Here is a 19090-nt window from a genome sequence, read left to right as displayed (position 1 = left end):
CTGTGACATTAAAAAAAATCTTACATCAAGTGCCAGCAACATTTTTGTTAAACACTTCACACAAAGAAACATGATAAAAGACACTATATCATCAAGATTATTTGGGTTCTTAATCATAATTACCCTTTTCCTTAATGTCCCAGTCCATTTTCCTTTGGCATGTGTTAATCATATGTACCCTTCCTTAATGTTGTTCTATTTTCTTTTTGGCATGTATTAATCATATGTACCCCACTCATAATGTCCCATTTCATTTTTCTTTGGCATGTGTTAATCATATGTACCCTTCCTTAATCTACTTCTATTTTTCTTTTGGTAAGTGTTAATCGTGTACCCCTTCAAGTCATGTTCTATTTTTTTCTTTGACACATTATAAACATTAGCTGCCAGGAATTTCAAGTATTATCTCACACAGCCACATAAAACTAAGCTGCAGAGAATGATAGCTTTCAAACAACCACACCGTCTCACACAATTTCCAGTTAAGTCACCATTGATCAATACAAGGATTTCCACCACTAATTTCATTTTATTACAGTAACAGTAAGTTAAGAAACAAGTTTTCAAGCTTCTCACCTTCGAACACTATCTGTTATCTTGAATGGAGCACTATCTACTACCTTAAATGGAGCAAGTTCAAGGTAGCGGGTTCTTTTCAGAGGAGATCCGCCAAGCTCCTCCTCTGAAGTGAATGCACTGATAGCAGTAGGCCCAGTAGCTGAGGGAAATACAACAGCAGGCACAGCCCTGTAAGAGAAAAGTGTGCCAGTGAAAAAACAAAAATGTACTTTGGCATGAATCTGATCGAACACACAATACAGTGCAACCCATATTATTAGAGGCACATATTTTTGTTAAGTAAAAAAGCAAAATTTTAATACAAAAATTGAGTCAATTTCAGGTTCAAAAGCGGCAAATCAAAATAAAATTTCGCTGTTATAGCGGTGAAAAAGCGATATATAAAATGGCATTTTGGTTTTAAAAATGTGCATATAACCCAAAATTTGATTTAAAAACTGCACTTACTACACACAATAAACATATCCCTTTTAATAGCACATTTATGTCCTTATCAGAATGTTGTTTATTCCTGTATAAAGGGGTCCATTTTTGCTTCTGAAATATTTACAGCAGAATTAATCAATTTTCCATGAATTTCACAACTCTCAGGATAATTCTGACTTCAGAAAGTGTCGCATCGGTAAATAAACTCTAAAATTTGTGTTTAAGAATCTATTTCTCATTTTGCAGTTCATTTTGCAATATTTTGGGGTGTAAGGGGTGACCTTTCACGTAGTACACCCAAATGTCAACCTCACTTCCACGTTAGTACACCCTGGACTGAAGACTAACGAGGCTCTGGCGACTGGCCCCATGGCCAGTATAATTTTGTTTGTTTTGTCTTGTTGTCCTTATGTGTGCTGAGTGCACCTTTACAGCCTCAGCTTTTAACAAAAGTCAGAACATTTTAAGATTTTTAATTACGCAACGTTAGAGTTGTTCTTTGTAATGATAAGGGGCTGGCCCCCGTATAATGTGACGGGAGCAAAATAGCCTAAGTGCTGACGCTCCCAAAATTTTAAAATCAAATTTAAAAAAATAAATTTTGCAACATTTCGTGACAAAACAGGGTAGGAAAATGAAGCTCACACCTTTCAGAAACATGAACATTAGAATGTGTTATTTCAGATTTCATGTTTTCGTCAAAAACGAAATATGCACGCCTCTACACATTATACATTCCCAGATTGTACATTTTCCCCCACTAAACACCATATCAACAAATTATTGGTCAATTTTGTCAACAAATTATTGGTCAATTTTGTAAGACTATATTTTCACCAATAATGAACAGAAATGCATGCATAATCTGAAGGCCTTAAATGCATTCCATGTGCTCCCAACGTGTGACTGGGCAGATGTCCAGGCAGGATTCCCGTTCACACCAAATTACCTAAAGCATGTTGCATGTAACGTTTCTGACGGTGGATTCCTCAGTCACCGGACCTGACAGTGAGCGATCTCTTCCAGTGGGGTTTCATCAAAGACAATGTTTACATTCCTCAACTTCCACAGACAGTCAGAATTGCAAAGGTGCATCAACACTGCCATCGGGAATGTCACACAAGACATGCATGAGGGGGTTTGGCAAGAATGGGAATACTGCCTGGACATTTACAGTGTCACACGTGATGCACGCATTCAAGGCCAGTACAAAACTTTAAACATCCTCTTTTACATTGTGGTAATATTACGTCTGTCTGTTCAATATTAGCAAAACTATTATTATAAAATCGCCCAATAATTTGTGGACACAGTATATAATAAGCTTTAATGGTCACAACATAGTAAAATGTTATTAAATTTTCCTCGATTTTTACATATTCCTGGTTGGTCACCTGAAAAACATAAATTCGAGGTTGCGCTGTACATTCTATACATTTAGAAACTAATATAAATATATTTGTATTGGCCAATATTATTCATACTGATTTCAATTCCTGCTGGTAAGATTATTTCTCTAGTAGTTCATGGTTCTGGCAAGTACATAAACTAAATTTTTGATTGACGTTTCTGGAGAACACATGCTCCCATCAACAAACATTTAATTCTGGTAGGGGCATAAGAAATTCAATTTTTGATGCATGAACATTGGTGGAAAGTGGCTCAAAACTGGTATGAGAATTATTAAAAATACAGTATTTAAACTAGGGATGGGCCGATATGAAATTTTGGCCGATACCGTTAAAGTACCGATATAAAATTTACCGATACCGATAACCGATATTCTACCGATCCGATATAAAATTAAAAATGGTCCTTGAAGAACCTGAAAGGTTCATTGACTTCCCTAATAAATGTGTGTTTCAAGGTGAATGCGGTGCAAAAGAAATTGCATATTTAAACATTTACTTTTTTAGAAAGTAGGGCATGGAGATTTTCTATTAAAATTACAACAAATGACAGAATTTTGCACTAAATTATCAGATATTTATTGATACATCGGATCGGTAAAATAATCGGTAATTTTACCGATAAACCGATACACCGATATGCCTATATCGGCTGATACCGATAGAGTACCGATTAATCGGTCCCATCCCTAATTTAAACTAAGCCCAGTAAATGGATTTTTTTGCCAATACGAGAAAGCACCAATATACAATTTAATGATACCACTAACAGATATTCTATTGATTCAATATAAAATTCCAATTGCTCCTTGGAGAAGATGAATGGTGTATTAATAGCCTACATTTATGGATGCAACAGTAATATTTTTTTCTTTTTGCCTTTGAAAGTAAACTGCATATTTAGGCACTTATTTAAAAAAAAAATCACGACATACGAATTCATGTTATATTACATTAATAGAAATGTATACTTATAGATATATCAGGTTGGTAAAAATTATCGGTAATTTTACCGATACACTGACATACCTACAGGTAATGGACAAAATAATATGAACACCAATGCAATTGCAGAAAACTTGTATTAGTAAGGGGTTGGGCCCCCCTTGCCTGAATGACAGCTTGTATCCTATGTGGGATAGACAAATAAAGGTCCTGTTCAGTGTGAACTGGAATACGTAGCCACTCCTCGCACAAAACAGTCTCAAGTTCCGAAAGTGTCATTGGAGGTGTAAACCGATTATGCACTTTGGCCTCCAAAATACCCCACAAAGGCTCAATGATGTTAAGATTGGGGGACTGTGGACACCAGATGAGATGTTCTACCTCATCACTGTGCTCATCAAACCATGCATCAACGCACCTAGCAGTGTGAATAGGGGCGTTATCATCTTGGAAGATGGGGCATGCATCGGGAAACAAAGTCTGAACCATGGGATGGAGGTGGTCACCCAGGATGGAGCAGTACTTCTCTGCGTTGATTCTCCCACGCAGGATGACCAGTGGGCCAACACCATTCCAAGATATAGCCCCCCACCCATCACAGACCCCCCACCATGTTTCACGGTAGGCACTAAGCAGTCAATATCAAATGCTTCAGCAGGAGTTCTCCACACATAAACACGTCCTGTGGTCTGAAATAATGTGAAAGACGATTCGTCTGACCATATCACATTCTTGTGCTCTTGGCACCACCTTCTTCGTGTCACTGCATTACGTGGAGTCACCAACGGTTTGGGGATGGCAACTCTGCCATGAACGTTCACAGAATGCAGCTCCCTTTTAATGGTTTTCGTTGATACAGGGTCCTGGAGGTGATTGTTCATCTCTGCGGTTATCTGGGACAGTGTTGTCTTGTGCTTTCGAGTCACTATTCGCTTCAACACACGTCGATCCCTGTTGGATAACTTTGTTTTTCGCCCACTATTCTCCTTTGCGGACGTTGTCTTTCCATGTTGTCTGTAGGCTGTCAGAACAGTTGACACTGTGCTCCGCGCTACACCAACAAGTGTAGCTGTTTTTGTCACAGATGCTCCAGCCAGGCGGGCTCCTATGATCATGCCTGTTTTGAAGTCTGAAAGGTCGGACATACCTGCATTTGACGGATAGCTGACTGCTCGCATGCAACTCTCACACCAGCTTCTGATAGACTGATATGTTTGCTTTCATCGCCACTAGAAGGTTGAAATCTCTGCTGAGTGTTGTTCCTTTTCCACGAAGGCGTATACAGGCCTTTGCAAACCAAGGTGTTCATATTATTTTGTCCATTACCTGTATATCAATTATAATTTTACTGGATCATTTATCTTATAATGACTCATCAACCCGGTGTAGAGTTCAAGCAAATATGGTCCCCTCTCCTCTAATTTGAAATAATAGCATAATTTGGTGCAATTAGTACAAAATTCAAGGGGACACCATGATGCACCGGGTGCTGGAATTTGTAGTAAAATCACAATATAGTTAAAAGCACTAGATTATGGATGCTAAAATATTTTTCAAAGCAGCTAAACAGATAGGTATGGAAGTTAGCAAAGAGAAAACTAAATATATGCTTAAGTGCCAAACCCAAGTGTTAGGTAATAATCAAAATATGATTATTGATAACTAGTTTGAACCAGTTTCCAAATTCAAGTACTTAGGAGCAATACTAGCAAATGAAAATGATATTAAAGAGGAAATAAAAAGTAGGCTTAATTTAGGAAATGCATGTTACTTTTCTCTTCTTGTTTAATATCTAAGAAACTAAAAGTTGAAATATATAGAACAGTAATCTTGCCTGTAATATTATATGGATGTGAAACTTGGTCCATTACATTGAAAGAGGAACATAAATTGAGAGTATTTGAAAATAAGATCCTTAGGAAAATATTTGGGCCTAAAAGGGATCAGGAGAACGGTGAGTGGAGAAGGTTACATAATTTAGAAGTACATAATTTGTATTCATGTCCAGATATTATTAGAATGATTAAATCAAGAAGACAGGTGGGAAGGCCATGTGGCACAAATGGGAGAGGAAAGGATTCTTGTTGGGAAACCTCATGGTAAGAGACCAGTAGGAAGACCAAGACAAAGATGGAGGGATAATGTTGAAATGGACCTAATGGAAATTATTGGTAGGGATGGAAAAAGAGTATATAGATCTTACACAGGATAGGGACAGATGGAAGGGCTGTGTTGCTGCAGACATGAACCTTTGGGTTCAAGAAGGCTAGAGTTTTAGTTAGTTGGTAACAGAACAAGCATCAGTAAAATTCATAGAATTAGTAAAATTTCTTTTTAATCTTTAGCCAGATGCTGCCAACCAATATTTCTGGCACACAAGCCACTACCATACCAAGCTAGCCATAGATTTAACTCGTGCATCCAGGCCTAAGCAAATAGCTTGAGTCCCAGTTCTTATCACATTCTGTACGGAATATATCCAGCATATGTCGGAACTTACTGTCCCCATATTCTATTTTCATATAGATATCAAAGTTCACATTCATATATTCCTGGTACATATGGAAGACGGCAAGTAAGCCACTAATGTTTACTAACAAATACTAAGTGAGATACTGACTTTTTGCAAATTTTTCTGACTTTACGCACACTTTTCACAAATTCATGCATCGTGCGGTAGGCTAAACCATGAGAACTCTCTATTGCAGTTGCTATGCTGTCTATCGTCACACCTATCAGCACAGATCATCTCCACGTAGAGTCCTCAAGCACGGTTGCCATTTTTAAGCTGAGCTCCCCATGCATGCGTCTGCTACCTGAATATCAGCTGGATTGCGCTGCCACCTAATGGCACCTTTAGAAACTACTATTGTCAGATATCCCACATCAATATGTGACCTATTAACAGACTTTCCCTCATATTTCATGTTTTTAACCTACCCAAGCTCAGAGTTTGATTTCGGTGTAACTGGCGTGCATATGAAAGGAAGCTCTTCGACATTACTCCTGAAGCTCCTCTTCCGCTTCCCACCAGTTCTGAAAGGGGTAAATGACGATTTCCCCCAAATCTCCTTCGTCTTCTCTAGTGCTGCACTCACGAATGACGACTTGTACTTAACCAATGGACTTTTGTGATGGACTTCGACGGACATTGGTACTGGCCGATCAACTGGAAGAAAATCATTAAATTTAGGGTTGAACCAAAAGTAAGACTAAAGCATCAATATCAGAAAATATTTGTTCGAATCCAATAAGATCAGCTTATACTTTTCCAGACTGCAAGTGTCTACCGAAGGACACGCAATACTTTTGCACAATCTAAAAATCCTGGAAATTACACAAAATTTACATTTATTTTGTAACAATACAGTGTATCCTAAAATAAGGTTTACACTCTTTGAGCGTTAATAACAGAGAAACTATTAATGACGACTTTTGTATTTGAAGCTGCAAATGTCTACATAGTACGTGTGAGCATGTGTAGGCATTTTGTTGTTTTTACTTCCATCACAGCCCACCAGGTGGTGTACACAAAATGGCACAAGTGAGCAATTTTTATTTCGAGAAACGTAAGTGTCAAATAACCACAAAGATCTCCAGATTTAATCCCGTTAGACTTCTACTTGTGGAAAACTGTGAAAAACAATGCATACGGCACAAACCCATGGGCACTGAACTATGTGAGATATGCCATTGTGAACACCTGTGCTTCCCTTCCCATGGAAATTGTATCTGCTGTTTGTCGATCTGTTCAGCATTGCAGACAATGTATGCTGCAAACAGCGGTCATTTTAAACAAATATAACTTTCAAGATATGCGACACCAAAAAAGTTCATACTTGCTGTTATTATTGTTCCTGTTGTTGACGTTCGAAGAGCATAAACCTTATTTTGGGACATTCTGTAATTTATTGAAAAATGGATTTCGTTATTAAATGACAACAGCTATTTTATTTATTTATTATTTATTTTAAGAAATTGAACGCAACAGGTATATTAACCATTAATGGCATTCATTATACAATAATTTTGTGATAACATTATTGAAATATTGACAGATGAATGTAGTATATAGACAGAAAACATTTAACAAACATATAAATCTTAGGTTCTATCGTAATTTATGTAATTTTAGTATATTCCTTTTCAAAATTGCGGTCGGGCAAAATAAGTCCACACTGTTTTCACTTTTGATGGTATCATATTCCAAATTGGGGATATTGTCAGAGCGTTGGTTCTATTACGACGGAGGCTGAAGAGTTGCCTCCTTGGTCGTAATTTGCTTGAGGGGACGTAGATTAAAGATTAATCAATGACCACTAGTATAATTTCTGACTTTCATGACTGGTAGACATCCTGCATTATTACTATGAAAAAAAAAAAAGAAAAACAGCTGAGAATGACATTACCTTCTTTTCTCTTTTGTGCTGCCACACTTTCTTGAGTACAGTAAGCAGCAAGCTGTTGCGTAACAGATGGAAGTGTCTTGCTGTAACCATTTATGATAGCATCTCGAACAGAAAACTTGTCTTTACATTTCAAAACTGATTCCAAAGACAATTTAGAACACTTCATAGCTTCATTCACGTGAAGAGCTTCCACAAGCCTGAAAGAAATACCAAAATCTCTTATGAATGTAGGTTTGCACACAAGAAGTGGAACCCCAATTCTACATTTCTCCTCATTTTAAGTTTTTTTCTACTTTTATTAGTTTTTATGAATGCTTAATATTTTGTCTGTTAATACCAATGTAACGCCTTTCTTTATGCAGTTTTAAAATTAATATACTAGAGGCTTGGACTACGTGACTGGAAGCAGGGTTGTGGTAGGCCGTTCATTTTAAAATCCTTTTCCCTCCAGGTCAATAAGGGGAGGAAATTTCCAGTTTACCGGTTCGGAGGGCCTATACAAAGGATCCGGCGGCATAGCAGGCATCGGAATTTAACGATTCTTGGACAACAGGGGAGACCTTGAAGTGGTATAGAGTGGCTGTAGCTAGCTTTCTGGCTAGCAGCCGATCATGCATAGGCAGTCCACATAATTTATTCTGAATCGTTTGTTCCTGGAGGATATGGTGTTATTTTGTTTAGTGGCTGTGGCTAGATTTACGGACAGCAGCCGATAATTCATAGTGTCCATGCAATTCACTCTGAATCGTTTGGCAACAAGCCAACGTTCAGTTACTGGAATATATTATAATTATTATTTGTTGTGATTGAGCATTATAGTATGTATAATCATGTAGCTACAAAGAAGAACTAATATTGTAGATTAGGCACACACAGGAGTTGTACTACGTAGAAATTTTCAGCGAAAAATGCAGGCTCGACCAGGACTCGAACGAAGGTCTCTGGCATACCGTGCCATTGCTCGGTAGCTCAGTGGTTAGAGCAATGACACGGTATGCCACAGAACTGGGTTTGAATCCTGGTCGAGCCTGCATTTTTCACTGAAAATTTCTACGTAGTACAATTCCTGTGTGTGCCTAATCTAGAATTACTAACATCTCTACGTTGGGAGGAACCAGGCAACGTCGAAGTCTACTGTGTTTCAAAGGCAACAATTTATTGACTTTATATTCAAAGGATATCAAACTCTGATATAGACAATTCAATATCACACAGCCCTATTTAGAGGCATTCTAAAGATTGATAGAAACATTATCTACATCACATTAAACTTATGTCCTTGGGGAGAACAACTGTTGAGATGGGATGCAAAGATTACCAAAATCAAAAAAACACTACGATTTTACCTGGAACGCTGTAGGTAATACATGAGCAAAACATCCTGAGCTTTAGGATCCTGACAGGACTCCAAGTATTCAACTAACGCTTCTTCTTCAACCATCGAGAGAGACAGTTGCAATGCAGTCTTCAATTGCTTCATCTGGTGGCAACCTACCAACGAGATTATAATAGTAGAGTTGCTTCCATCTTTAAGTGAATACACATTCAGACAGATTCATATAAACACACAGACAAGGATTGAAACAAACAAAAAATTAGGGATGGACCGATATTAAATTTTGGCTGATACAGATAAAGTACAGATATAAAATTTACCGATAACAATAACCGATATTCTACCGATCAGATATAAAATTAGATATGGCACTTGAAGAACCTGAAATGTTCATTGATCTCCTTAACAAATGTGCGTTTCGAGGTGACTACAGTGCAAATGAAGTTTAATATTTAGACAATAATTTTTTTAGAAAGTAGGGCATCGAGATTATCCATAAAAATTACAACAAAATGGCAGAATTTTGCACTAAATTATAAGATATTTATCAATATATCAGATCGGTAAAATAATCGGTAATTTTACCAATAAACTGATATACCTATATCGGCAGATACCGACAGAGTACTGATTCATCGGTCCCATCCCTACAAAGAAATACAAACACGCAGATAACAATCAGCATTTTCAGTTGACCATTAATATTAAAAATACATTATTTTGGGCTTATTATTTAATTCATTTATGGAAAAAGAAGTTAACTTCCACAAGAGAGTGCAAACTAGATTCAACGAAAGTTGCAGTTACCAATGCTGGTGTCTCTATACTTGACCTTTTCCCTTTAAAAATAGTCTGAGTAACAGGGTGAATCTTATACACTTATACTCGGGTTACACCATCAGGAAGAAGGAAGTTTGTGAATAGGTCAAACCTTCATTCGATGGTGGTTAAATTATTTAAGTGTGGCATTAGCAGAAGCATGCATATTTCGTTTTTGACAAAAACACAAAATGTGAAATAACACATTGTGTTAATTTTTCATGTTTCTGAAAGGTGTGAGGTGCATTTTCCTACCATGTTTTGTCACAAAACAATGCGACATGAACTGCAAAATAGAATCTCAAACACGAAATTTAGAGTTTATTTACAGACGCTACACTTTCTGAAGTCAGAATTATCCTGTGATAATTCACGGAAAATTGATTACTTCTGCTGTAAATATTTGAGAAGTAAAAATCAACCCCTTTGTACAAGAATAAACCTAATATTCTATTAACAACATAAATGTGCTATTAGAAGGGTTATGTTTATTTTGTGTAGGAAGTGCAGTTTTTAAATCAAATTTTGGGTTATATTCACATTTTTAAAACCAAAATGTCATTTCATATACCACTTTTGAACCCAAAATTGACTGTTTTTGTACCAAAATTTTGCTGTTTTATTTACCAAAAATACGTGCCCCTATGCATTAGTAATGCCTGGATGGTACAGAGGACAATTAGTTGTATGAGGTCTCAGATTCTGATTTAGAAAAGTTTTCAAGTTACTTCATTTAGCTCTGGAAATGAATGTCTGGGTTTTTGATAAAGAAGATTAAAAATCTATTCTTTTCTAGTTAGATTAGGTAAGTTATCTGTTGAAAGTAGACCTACATATGCATTACTTTATATTCGAAATACTGTAAATTAATTATAACATTCAACAATAAAGCTTTTCCCTCGAAAATATGTACAAAAGAGGGGATGCACTTTATACAGCGGTGCGTCTTATGTGCAGGCAAACACAGGTAAATAACTCTGCATACATATCTAACTGGCTTATCCAATAGATACATCTCGAATTTCCTTTAAAAAAAAAAAGATTGGATCTGTTACAAACAAACTGAAAATAAGGACAAAGAATTTTCACTTGTTACTCCTGAAAGGTAGCCTACCAAGAAAGAAGTGCTGAAGCAACGCTGATGCATTCTGGTCATTCCTGAGCCGCCTCTGGTAACTGAAAGCTTCATGGATCATTCCATTTGCCAACAACAGGGTCAGGTTCAGTCTGAAAGATGAAAAATGAAAATATATTTCTTTTACCTCACCTTTGTAAAAATATCTTTACAAAGTATTGATTTGAATTTAACCACTGATATTGACCAATACTTTGCTAAAGTCCTAGTGTCTTGTTAGAGACTTGATAATTTCTAGGATATGACCGTAAAAAAGTCACGTACCAGCAAAGTTTCTCCAAAAGGGGGGAGGGAGGGAGAGGGAGAGAGGAAGGGAGAGGGAGAGGGAGAGAGGAAGGGAGAGGGAGAGGGAGAGAGAGAGAGAGGGGGGGGGGGTTGGAGTTGAGTTTACGCTGGCGTTACTCTACCACATCTTTCGGCAGACACAGTGAGTAGCGCCAGTGGAAACTCAATTGCGTCCACTGTGACATCTCTCGACCAGCCCTGATCATGCTGTTTGTGTGTTTTGCGTTGCTTTTAACAAATTTCTAGGATATTTAGTATCCGTGACAGCATGTTAAATGGGTAATTCCATGTCAAATCAACCAGTGCATAAACCTTTGATGTCATGGATTTGGCTAAATTTTGGTATACATGTTTCCTATCATCTGAAATATAGAAAATAATTTTTCATTATTTTTCATGTTGCCGGTTTTTGAGTTATTGAAATTTGAAAATTGACAAAATTGCCCAAAAGCTGCTTACCGCTGAAACTTTAAATACAATTTGCAAGAGACCTGTTTCAACTACAGGGCTGGGCACGGTCTCATTTTAAAGCTTATGAAGAGGGTTTTCATTTGATATACAACATGCTTAGTTCTTTGCGAAAAACAAATTTTGAAAGTTGTTTCAAAATTTCATTTTACAAATGGGTAATTTTATTTAAATTTTGCACAAGCAACTCTAGACAAACTTGATTTGATAACTGAAGGACAGTTATGTGAATATTCTCATTAATTCACACATACTTCTTGAAATTACTTTTAAGCAAAACTCTGGAAGTTTGTGACGTTCATTTGGCCAGAACCACAGGATTACGTCATGGTGGTTTCCCAACCTCTGTGCTTGATATGGTTATGAGACTCTCCTTCATGTTGCCCTCTCAGAATGCAATAGTAAAAGAATTAACCTTTAGACGGCCGAGCAGGTTTACGAAAGTAACGCCTTTCTGGTCCAGGCTTCTCAGCGGGAATTTTAAATTCGAACACTCTTTGGAGGAAAATTGTTATAACTCTGGCACTATGGGAGCAATCTAATTCGGATAACTTTAGTTTTGCAGCTAAAACATCAGCGCATGCAACCGTGTATAATTCAGAATGCCACGCCAAGGAAGGGGGACTTCGGGGGGGAACGACCCCCGAATTTCAATGGAAAAAAAACAAAACTCTGGAGTTTGCCCCCTCTTCTGCCACTATTTTGGGGAGATGGTGCGAACTTTAGTATTATTTTCAAAGAATGGACGTTTCCAAAGAGAATGAAACATGTTTCATGTTCCTGGGTGCTATACAAGTTGAATAATAAATCAAAATGTGAAACTGTTTTTTTTACGAAAAATAGGTAATTTGCATATTGCTCATAAAATTGTTATAACTTTGGCACTATGGGAACAATTTACTTTGGATAAGTTTCGCTTTGCAACTAAAACATCAGCACATGCAACCGTGTACAATTCAGAATGCCGAACCGAGGAAGGGGGTTGGGGGTGGCATGCTCCCTGAATTTCAATGAAAAAAAAAATCAGGAGTTTGCCCCCTCTTCTCCTGCTATTTTGGGGAGAAGGTGCAAAGCTTAGTATTATTTTCAAAGAATGGACGTTTCTCAAGAGAATGAAACATGTTTCATGTTCCTGGGTGCCATACAAGTTGCATAATGAGCCGAAATGTGAAACTCTGTTCGGAAATGTGGCATGGATATGTTGTGGGGAGGGAGAGGGGAGGGGGAGAGGGGAGGGGGAGAGGGGAGGGGGAGAGGGGGGGGTCATCAATGTGAATTTTCCAGGTTTGCTCCAGTCCTGTGTCAAGAGTTTCCACCCAAACATAAGAGTATGAAGGTCCAAAAAGCACATCTATTTTGTAATCAGCACCATGATACCATATGGTATCATCAGGCCAGTAAAGGTTAAAAGATAATTTCCTTACCTTTACTAAAGTTTATAGTCGTTCAAGCATTAAAGAAAACTCACAGTTATTAAACACCACTATTGTTACATACACAATCACAATACAAGGAACCTTTCTCTACAAAATAGTTTCTTACAAAGATTTTCTTACACATTGTAATCAACATTCTGTCTCATTGCACTCTGTTGTCATGGCAACTAATTCAATAACAGACTATATACGCTTCCGATGTTGCCTTAAATCAACATAAAACCCAAAACAATAAATTCAACAAAACTAATAACATTTGAACAAACAAATAAATGAAAACACGTTACTGTGAAAATAACAAACATATACATGCTAAAAATAAACAAGATCGATGTGGTACGGTTGCAATGGAATAATTATTAGGGATGGGCCGATATGAAATTTTGGCCGATACCAATAAAGTAACAATATAAAATTTACCGATACCGATAACCGATATTCTACCGATCCGATATAATATTAAAAATGGTCCTTGAAGAACCTGAATGGATCATTGACCTCCTTAATAAATGTGACTTAATAAACCTGACTGCAGTGAAAAAGAAATTGCATATTTAGACATTTACTTTTTTAGAAAGTAGGGCATGGAGATTATCCATAAAAATTGCAACAAAATGGCAGAATTTTGCAGTGCAGTAAGTTCCAACGAGGATGGTGGCAGTGGCCACTGAAATTAATCGAAAAAGAAGAAAAAACAGCTTCGCAGATAAAAGTGAGTACTAGTTTCTCCGTATTTATAAATTATCAGATATTTATCGATATATCTGATCGGTAAAATAATCGGTAATTTTACCGATACACCGATATGCCTATATCGGCCGATACCGATAGAGTACCAATTAATCGGTCCCATCCCTAATAAATATTAATATTTATAAATATTCTGAATGACTTAATTGTTACAATGTTCAAGTATTAGTGGGAATCTTGTATAAGTATTGCCACTGATATTGATTCAAATAAGATAATGCGTAAAAAGAAAGAAAGAAATTACATGCACCAGAAGTATAAATAAAACACTAAATGTTCACGTAAATGTATTTTTCATTATCAGAAAGGTTCTTGCCGAGTGAACCCTCACAAGGGATTATAACATCGGTGGCAATTAATTTAAAACTAATTACTGTATCTGACATTTCGCACAATTACAAAATTCTACACTAGCTTCATTGTACTCACCTTATATCCTCTAGATCTCGCACAGGCGGCTGTCTCACCCTCACATAACGCAGGGCCTTCTGATGCTCACCTTGAAACAAAAAAGCTCGAATGATGCAACGATGCTGCCACGGCTTAATGTCATCTACTGATATCAGCGGATCCAACAGAACGCTCACAGCAACCTACAGAAAAAGCACAACAATGTAATTCCTTGTTGTTTTCACTGTTAAAATTTATACGAAGATAAAATATAACTCAGGTGGGAGATGATCCAACGAGTTGCAGGGTGACGTGAGGTTAGCACGACCAACCCCCAGTCCTCGTTGTAGGTTTCATATGACCAGGTTACACTAATCATTTGTAGCTCCCCAATTTCCTCACAATGGTGGATGGCCACCAGTCTCATACACTTACCGATATCTCAGGAGAAAGGTTGTTACGCTTCCACCAGGAGACTTGAACCTGTGCACGTCCCCTAACCAGCACCCACAGTTTGCACCTTAGACAAGTACAATTGCAGCTAGGTAAATATGTACATACGTTTTACCTCCTGCTTACAATATGGAGCTGTGTTCCAGGTACATGTGGCAGCAAATTTGGAATTCCATACTTTTTATAAGAAAATGTACTCACTCGGAAACTATTAGTTGTAGCATTACAAGTCATAGCTGTTTTGTTCAGCACAGACCATCCTACAAGCACATGCTACTAAAGGAGAATTTTCTTTCATCAGTTGAAACAACAACAGGAGCATATTTTTAAAATAATTAACAAAATTTGACTGTTTCTCATGGAGGGCTGTGCTGTCCAAGGTATGATTCAATATTGTACAAATAATTACACACTTGTTTATACTTGTGAAGAAAAATAATATACAAGGATCAAATTAAGCAGGTGACAAATAAAACTCCTATCCAACAGAAACCAGCACTGAACCTGAACAATGGACAGGCACACATGACTTGGCACCCCATCCTCCAAAAGATCCCAGACCAGAAAAAGAAAAGATGGGGTGCAGATATTAGACTCCCCTCCAGCCATGCAGGGAACAGGAACTGCACCACACCGAGCAGCACGACCCGGCTGGCCAGCCTCCCAACCACCACCTGGCAGCGCCACCAGACGACGCAAGCTAGAATACACATGCCCGCGCCGCTAAATGGGAGAAATGCAACTATCACTGCCTGGGAACAAAGAAAGCAGTGACGTGGTACCATCTCTGCTCCAGATGCCGTACCCTTAGTGAATGAAAACAGAGACTCTCTGAAATTAATAGGATATAACCATTAAATTGTGCAATGCGGGAATAAGAAACTGGTGAAGGTTTCATGATGAAATGGGACTTGTATTTGTATGGGGTGTTTATTAGAGAGCAAAGAAAACAAAATCTGTTAAGTACTTGCAGGCTTTCATAAAAACATACAACCACATAAAAGTAATTTACATATTAATATATGTCATTTAATATAATATATAAGATACAATTATTCAGCAAATATAAAAATTAAAGCCCAACTTCATCCACAGTGAGCAATTACGAAACCTATTTTAGCCAACTCTTTGGTATCACTTTAATACACACAACCAAAACTAATAATACTCTCAATTGCTGATTAAAATGCACAAAAAATGTAATTATAAAAATCAAAATATCATCACCATGAAAATATCAAAGTTATACTTACTTCAAAGTCCTTATGATCCAATAGCCAAAATCCCTGCGTGAGCTTTATTATGCTGGGGGACAAGGAAAATGCTGATGGAAACTGGATCAAATGATTGGTCAGTGCTCCAAATCTGAAAAGAGAGATTAATACTTCACATGTACACACAAAAACTTCTACAGAACTTCTATTTTTAGAACGAGCCCATAGTTTAATATTGTTAATATTAAGGTTCACCATGATCACTTGACCATACAATATTTTACTTAAGTTAATAATTAGCTCACGATCAGCACATGAATAAAGTCTTGACGTGCATAGTTTCAAAGCTAGCAATTTCTCATAGGCATATGCATGTATATGTCCTAATAAACATGCTTTTGCTTTCTGAGAATGTGCTCATTTTCAATCACATCAACATGGGAGCACATACAACATTTGAAGTTTCTTACCACCTTCGTGTGAAAAACGAACGTTTTATTTACATAACATGTACATTCACATTCTGATGTAATTCTTGAATATTTTAAAGCAAAACTATTGCTAAATTGATACAGTCAACTCTCGATTCAACGACCTTTCACAGTTCCCGAGAAAAGGGTTGTTATTTCGAAGGGGTCGTTATTGGAATTTGCACCAATTTTCAGCTTAAAGGGAGCTTAAACGGACACAAAGATGCCTAGGAGATGGTAACGCCATTTATCCTGGTAGTTATACAACCTGTTATGCACAGGATGCGTGTTGTGAGAAGGAAAATAGAACATGAAAAAGTTTTCACAAAAGAGAATTTAAAATAATGTTACTTTGTTTCAATTGTGCACAGTCGTTGCTTTTCCAGGAAATTCTTACAATTCTAGTTCATGAGAAACCTGTTTGCACCGAGACCAATGGAAAGGAAAACAATCTCTCGCTTATTGCAAGCGAAACTAGAAGAATTTTGACACCAGTCAGACTGGTGCCAGCAAAAGTCGGGAGATAATCGGGCAGAATGAATGTTGGATTTTATACGGGTTTACTGGAGCATTGTCTGTTACAAGATTAACTGGTAAGATTAGATCTCTCGGGAGAAACAACACAGCCTCTCTAGGTGCCAGACAAAAAAAAAATAAAGACAGGGCAGTAATTTTCGTTCTGGTTCGGCTGTGTAAAATACATCGTAAAAAAAGTCACTTTTCTTTGCTTCAACCAACTTCATTCACCCTCCTTCCCCATTCAAGGGAGCAGTCCAAACTCCTTCGTTGACTTGCATTGTAATCCAGCGTGAAAAAGGAAACGCGCAACTTGCGATCTGTTTTCACCCAATGCATATTCTAGGACACGTCATTAAACAGCGTGGCAGTTGATAATCATTCGGGTTTGGAATTGAATTTCACTTTAAACTGTATATTTAGTCCCGATTAGCCCATCAGCATAAAATGAACTGAAAACAAGCTTTATGAAACTGCGCATTTTCACATATCAAAATGGTAGATCGTTATTTACTCTCACGTTAATCGGATTTAATGGTGGATTTAGGAGTATTCTCGATGTCAAACACCCACCCCTCCAAACGTTCTCCCCTTTAATAATGTCTTTTTAATCAGTCTCAGCGACCATTCCTACATTGAACACTCTTTATTTTTTTTCCTCCACATGAATGGTTCTGAAGAAAAGCGGATGCAAATTCAAATTAAATTTACAGATTTGCTTATCAGAAGGCGCAGAACACGAAGTTATTTTAACTCTTGTTTTCCTTTCTGGAGATCGAATTTCGTTATCGTCAAATCAAAACAGCTTTGCGAGATTCTAAACAATAACCTTTTCCTTCACGCTGGATCAGCTGCATCGTAAAAACAAGGAGACCGGCTGGAAGTTCGAGCAACAGGTGGCGGAAGAGAAAAGTCCCAGCATTATAAAGATAACGCAACTGTCGAAGACTGAACTTTTAACAGCAGTGTAAAGAAGAAAGAAATGACCCTTGCTTTACGTTTTACCATGCAACAGACAATAATACGGGCAATATTTCCTATGCAGACAACAGCATTAAAAAATAATAATAAATAAATAAAAAAAACTGAATCTGCAATAATCAACATTGCCGTGCACACCAGTGGCGGAGAATGAGCTGGGGAAAGGGTAGAGGGTCACTTTTTTTTTTACTTGTTCTATGGTTTTTTTTCTTTTCAAGAATATATCCAGAACTGGTTGCCCCATTTTCAACGTCAAAGGAAATGAAGAGGGGTGGTTCCTTTCCACCCTCGCCTGTAATCAGCCCGCATCAGCAAGAAAATTGTGGCTGAAACAATCTGCATCGCCCCCCCCCCCCCCATTTTTTGGTAGATTTTACGACATCGACACAATTAGGAAAACGTATGAAGTGGGAAACGGGAGTTATGATGCACGTAAGATCGAAGTAAACTTTTGTGGAAACCTGGATGACAACGCATTAAGCGGGTTGACGATCTTTAGTTCATCTATGTGGTTTTGATTATCTCTAACAGTTTCGCTTTTTTATGAAGTGTTGCAGGGAACAAAGAACACGTTTTGAATGAAAGCGGTTACCGGAAGTTGTCGGCTACAAGGCCGAAAGTTGCTAACTCACGGGAACCTGCTGAACTCTAGGTCAGAGCTGGACAGATGGGCCAGACTTCCAGGCGCCACGCATCTGTATTTTCGAACATTCCTGAGATCTTATCTCTAAAGGTGGTGTATTTATCGATGAAAGAGCTTGACCTGCCATACACATTGGCAAAGACTGCAAGTCCAGCAGTCATTTCAGGCTGCTCCCACCCTCCCCCGCAAGTTTTCAGCAGCTCTTAAGACAAGGAAACAAGTCAAGTCGATTTAAAATAACATCCAAGCACATTCGATCTTCTCTTCTCTCGTATCCAAGAGCAAGTGTGGCAAAACAAGCCTGGCACGCTGGGTAGCGGCAGTCGGGTGCGAGGTAACACTGGTGCACTTGAGGGAGGGGAGGGCAGAGGTCAAGTGCTATTGGATATCACTCAAGCATGGTGTGGTGGTGTCTATTTTTAGTTC

At 37.7% G+C, this 19090-nt stretch overlaps 1 protein-coding gene across 1 annotated transcript in view; it reads right to left on the bottom strand.

Moving 5' to 3' along the window:
- The window catches only part of Elys (AT hook containing transcription factor 1 homolog), a 119884-nt gene that overhangs the window by 46621 nt on the left and 54173 nt on the right, over window positions 1-19090 (bottom strand). Inside the window, exons 15-21 of the mRNA XM_083132450.1 lie at window positions 16094-16205; window positions 14427-14590; window positions 11038-11150; window positions 9115-9259; window positions 7769-7965; window positions 6300-6528; window positions 577-747 (exon numbers count right to left, since the gene is read on the bottom strand). Of these exons, the coding sequence (XP_082988576.1) occupies window positions 577-747; window positions 6300-6528; window positions 7769-7965; window positions 9115-9259; window positions 11038-11150; window positions 14427-14590; window positions 16094-16205 (1131 nt within the window). The remainder of the gene's footprint in view (window positions 1-576; window positions 748-6299; window positions 6529-7768; window positions 7966-9114; window positions 9260-11037; window positions 11151-14426; window positions 14591-16093; window positions 16206-19090) is intronic.

The sequence above is a fragment of the Lepisma saccharinum genome, chromosome 12 (assembly GCF_977018435.1).
Source record: "Lepisma saccharinum chromosome 12, izLepSacc3.1, whole genome shotgun sequence".
Lineage (NCBI taxonomy): Eukaryota > Metazoa > Arthropoda > Insecta > Zygentoma > Lepismatidae > Lepisma > Lepisma saccharinum.
Note: the sequence above shows the minus strand (reverse complement) of the source record. Positions and strands in the feature narration are given on the sequence as shown.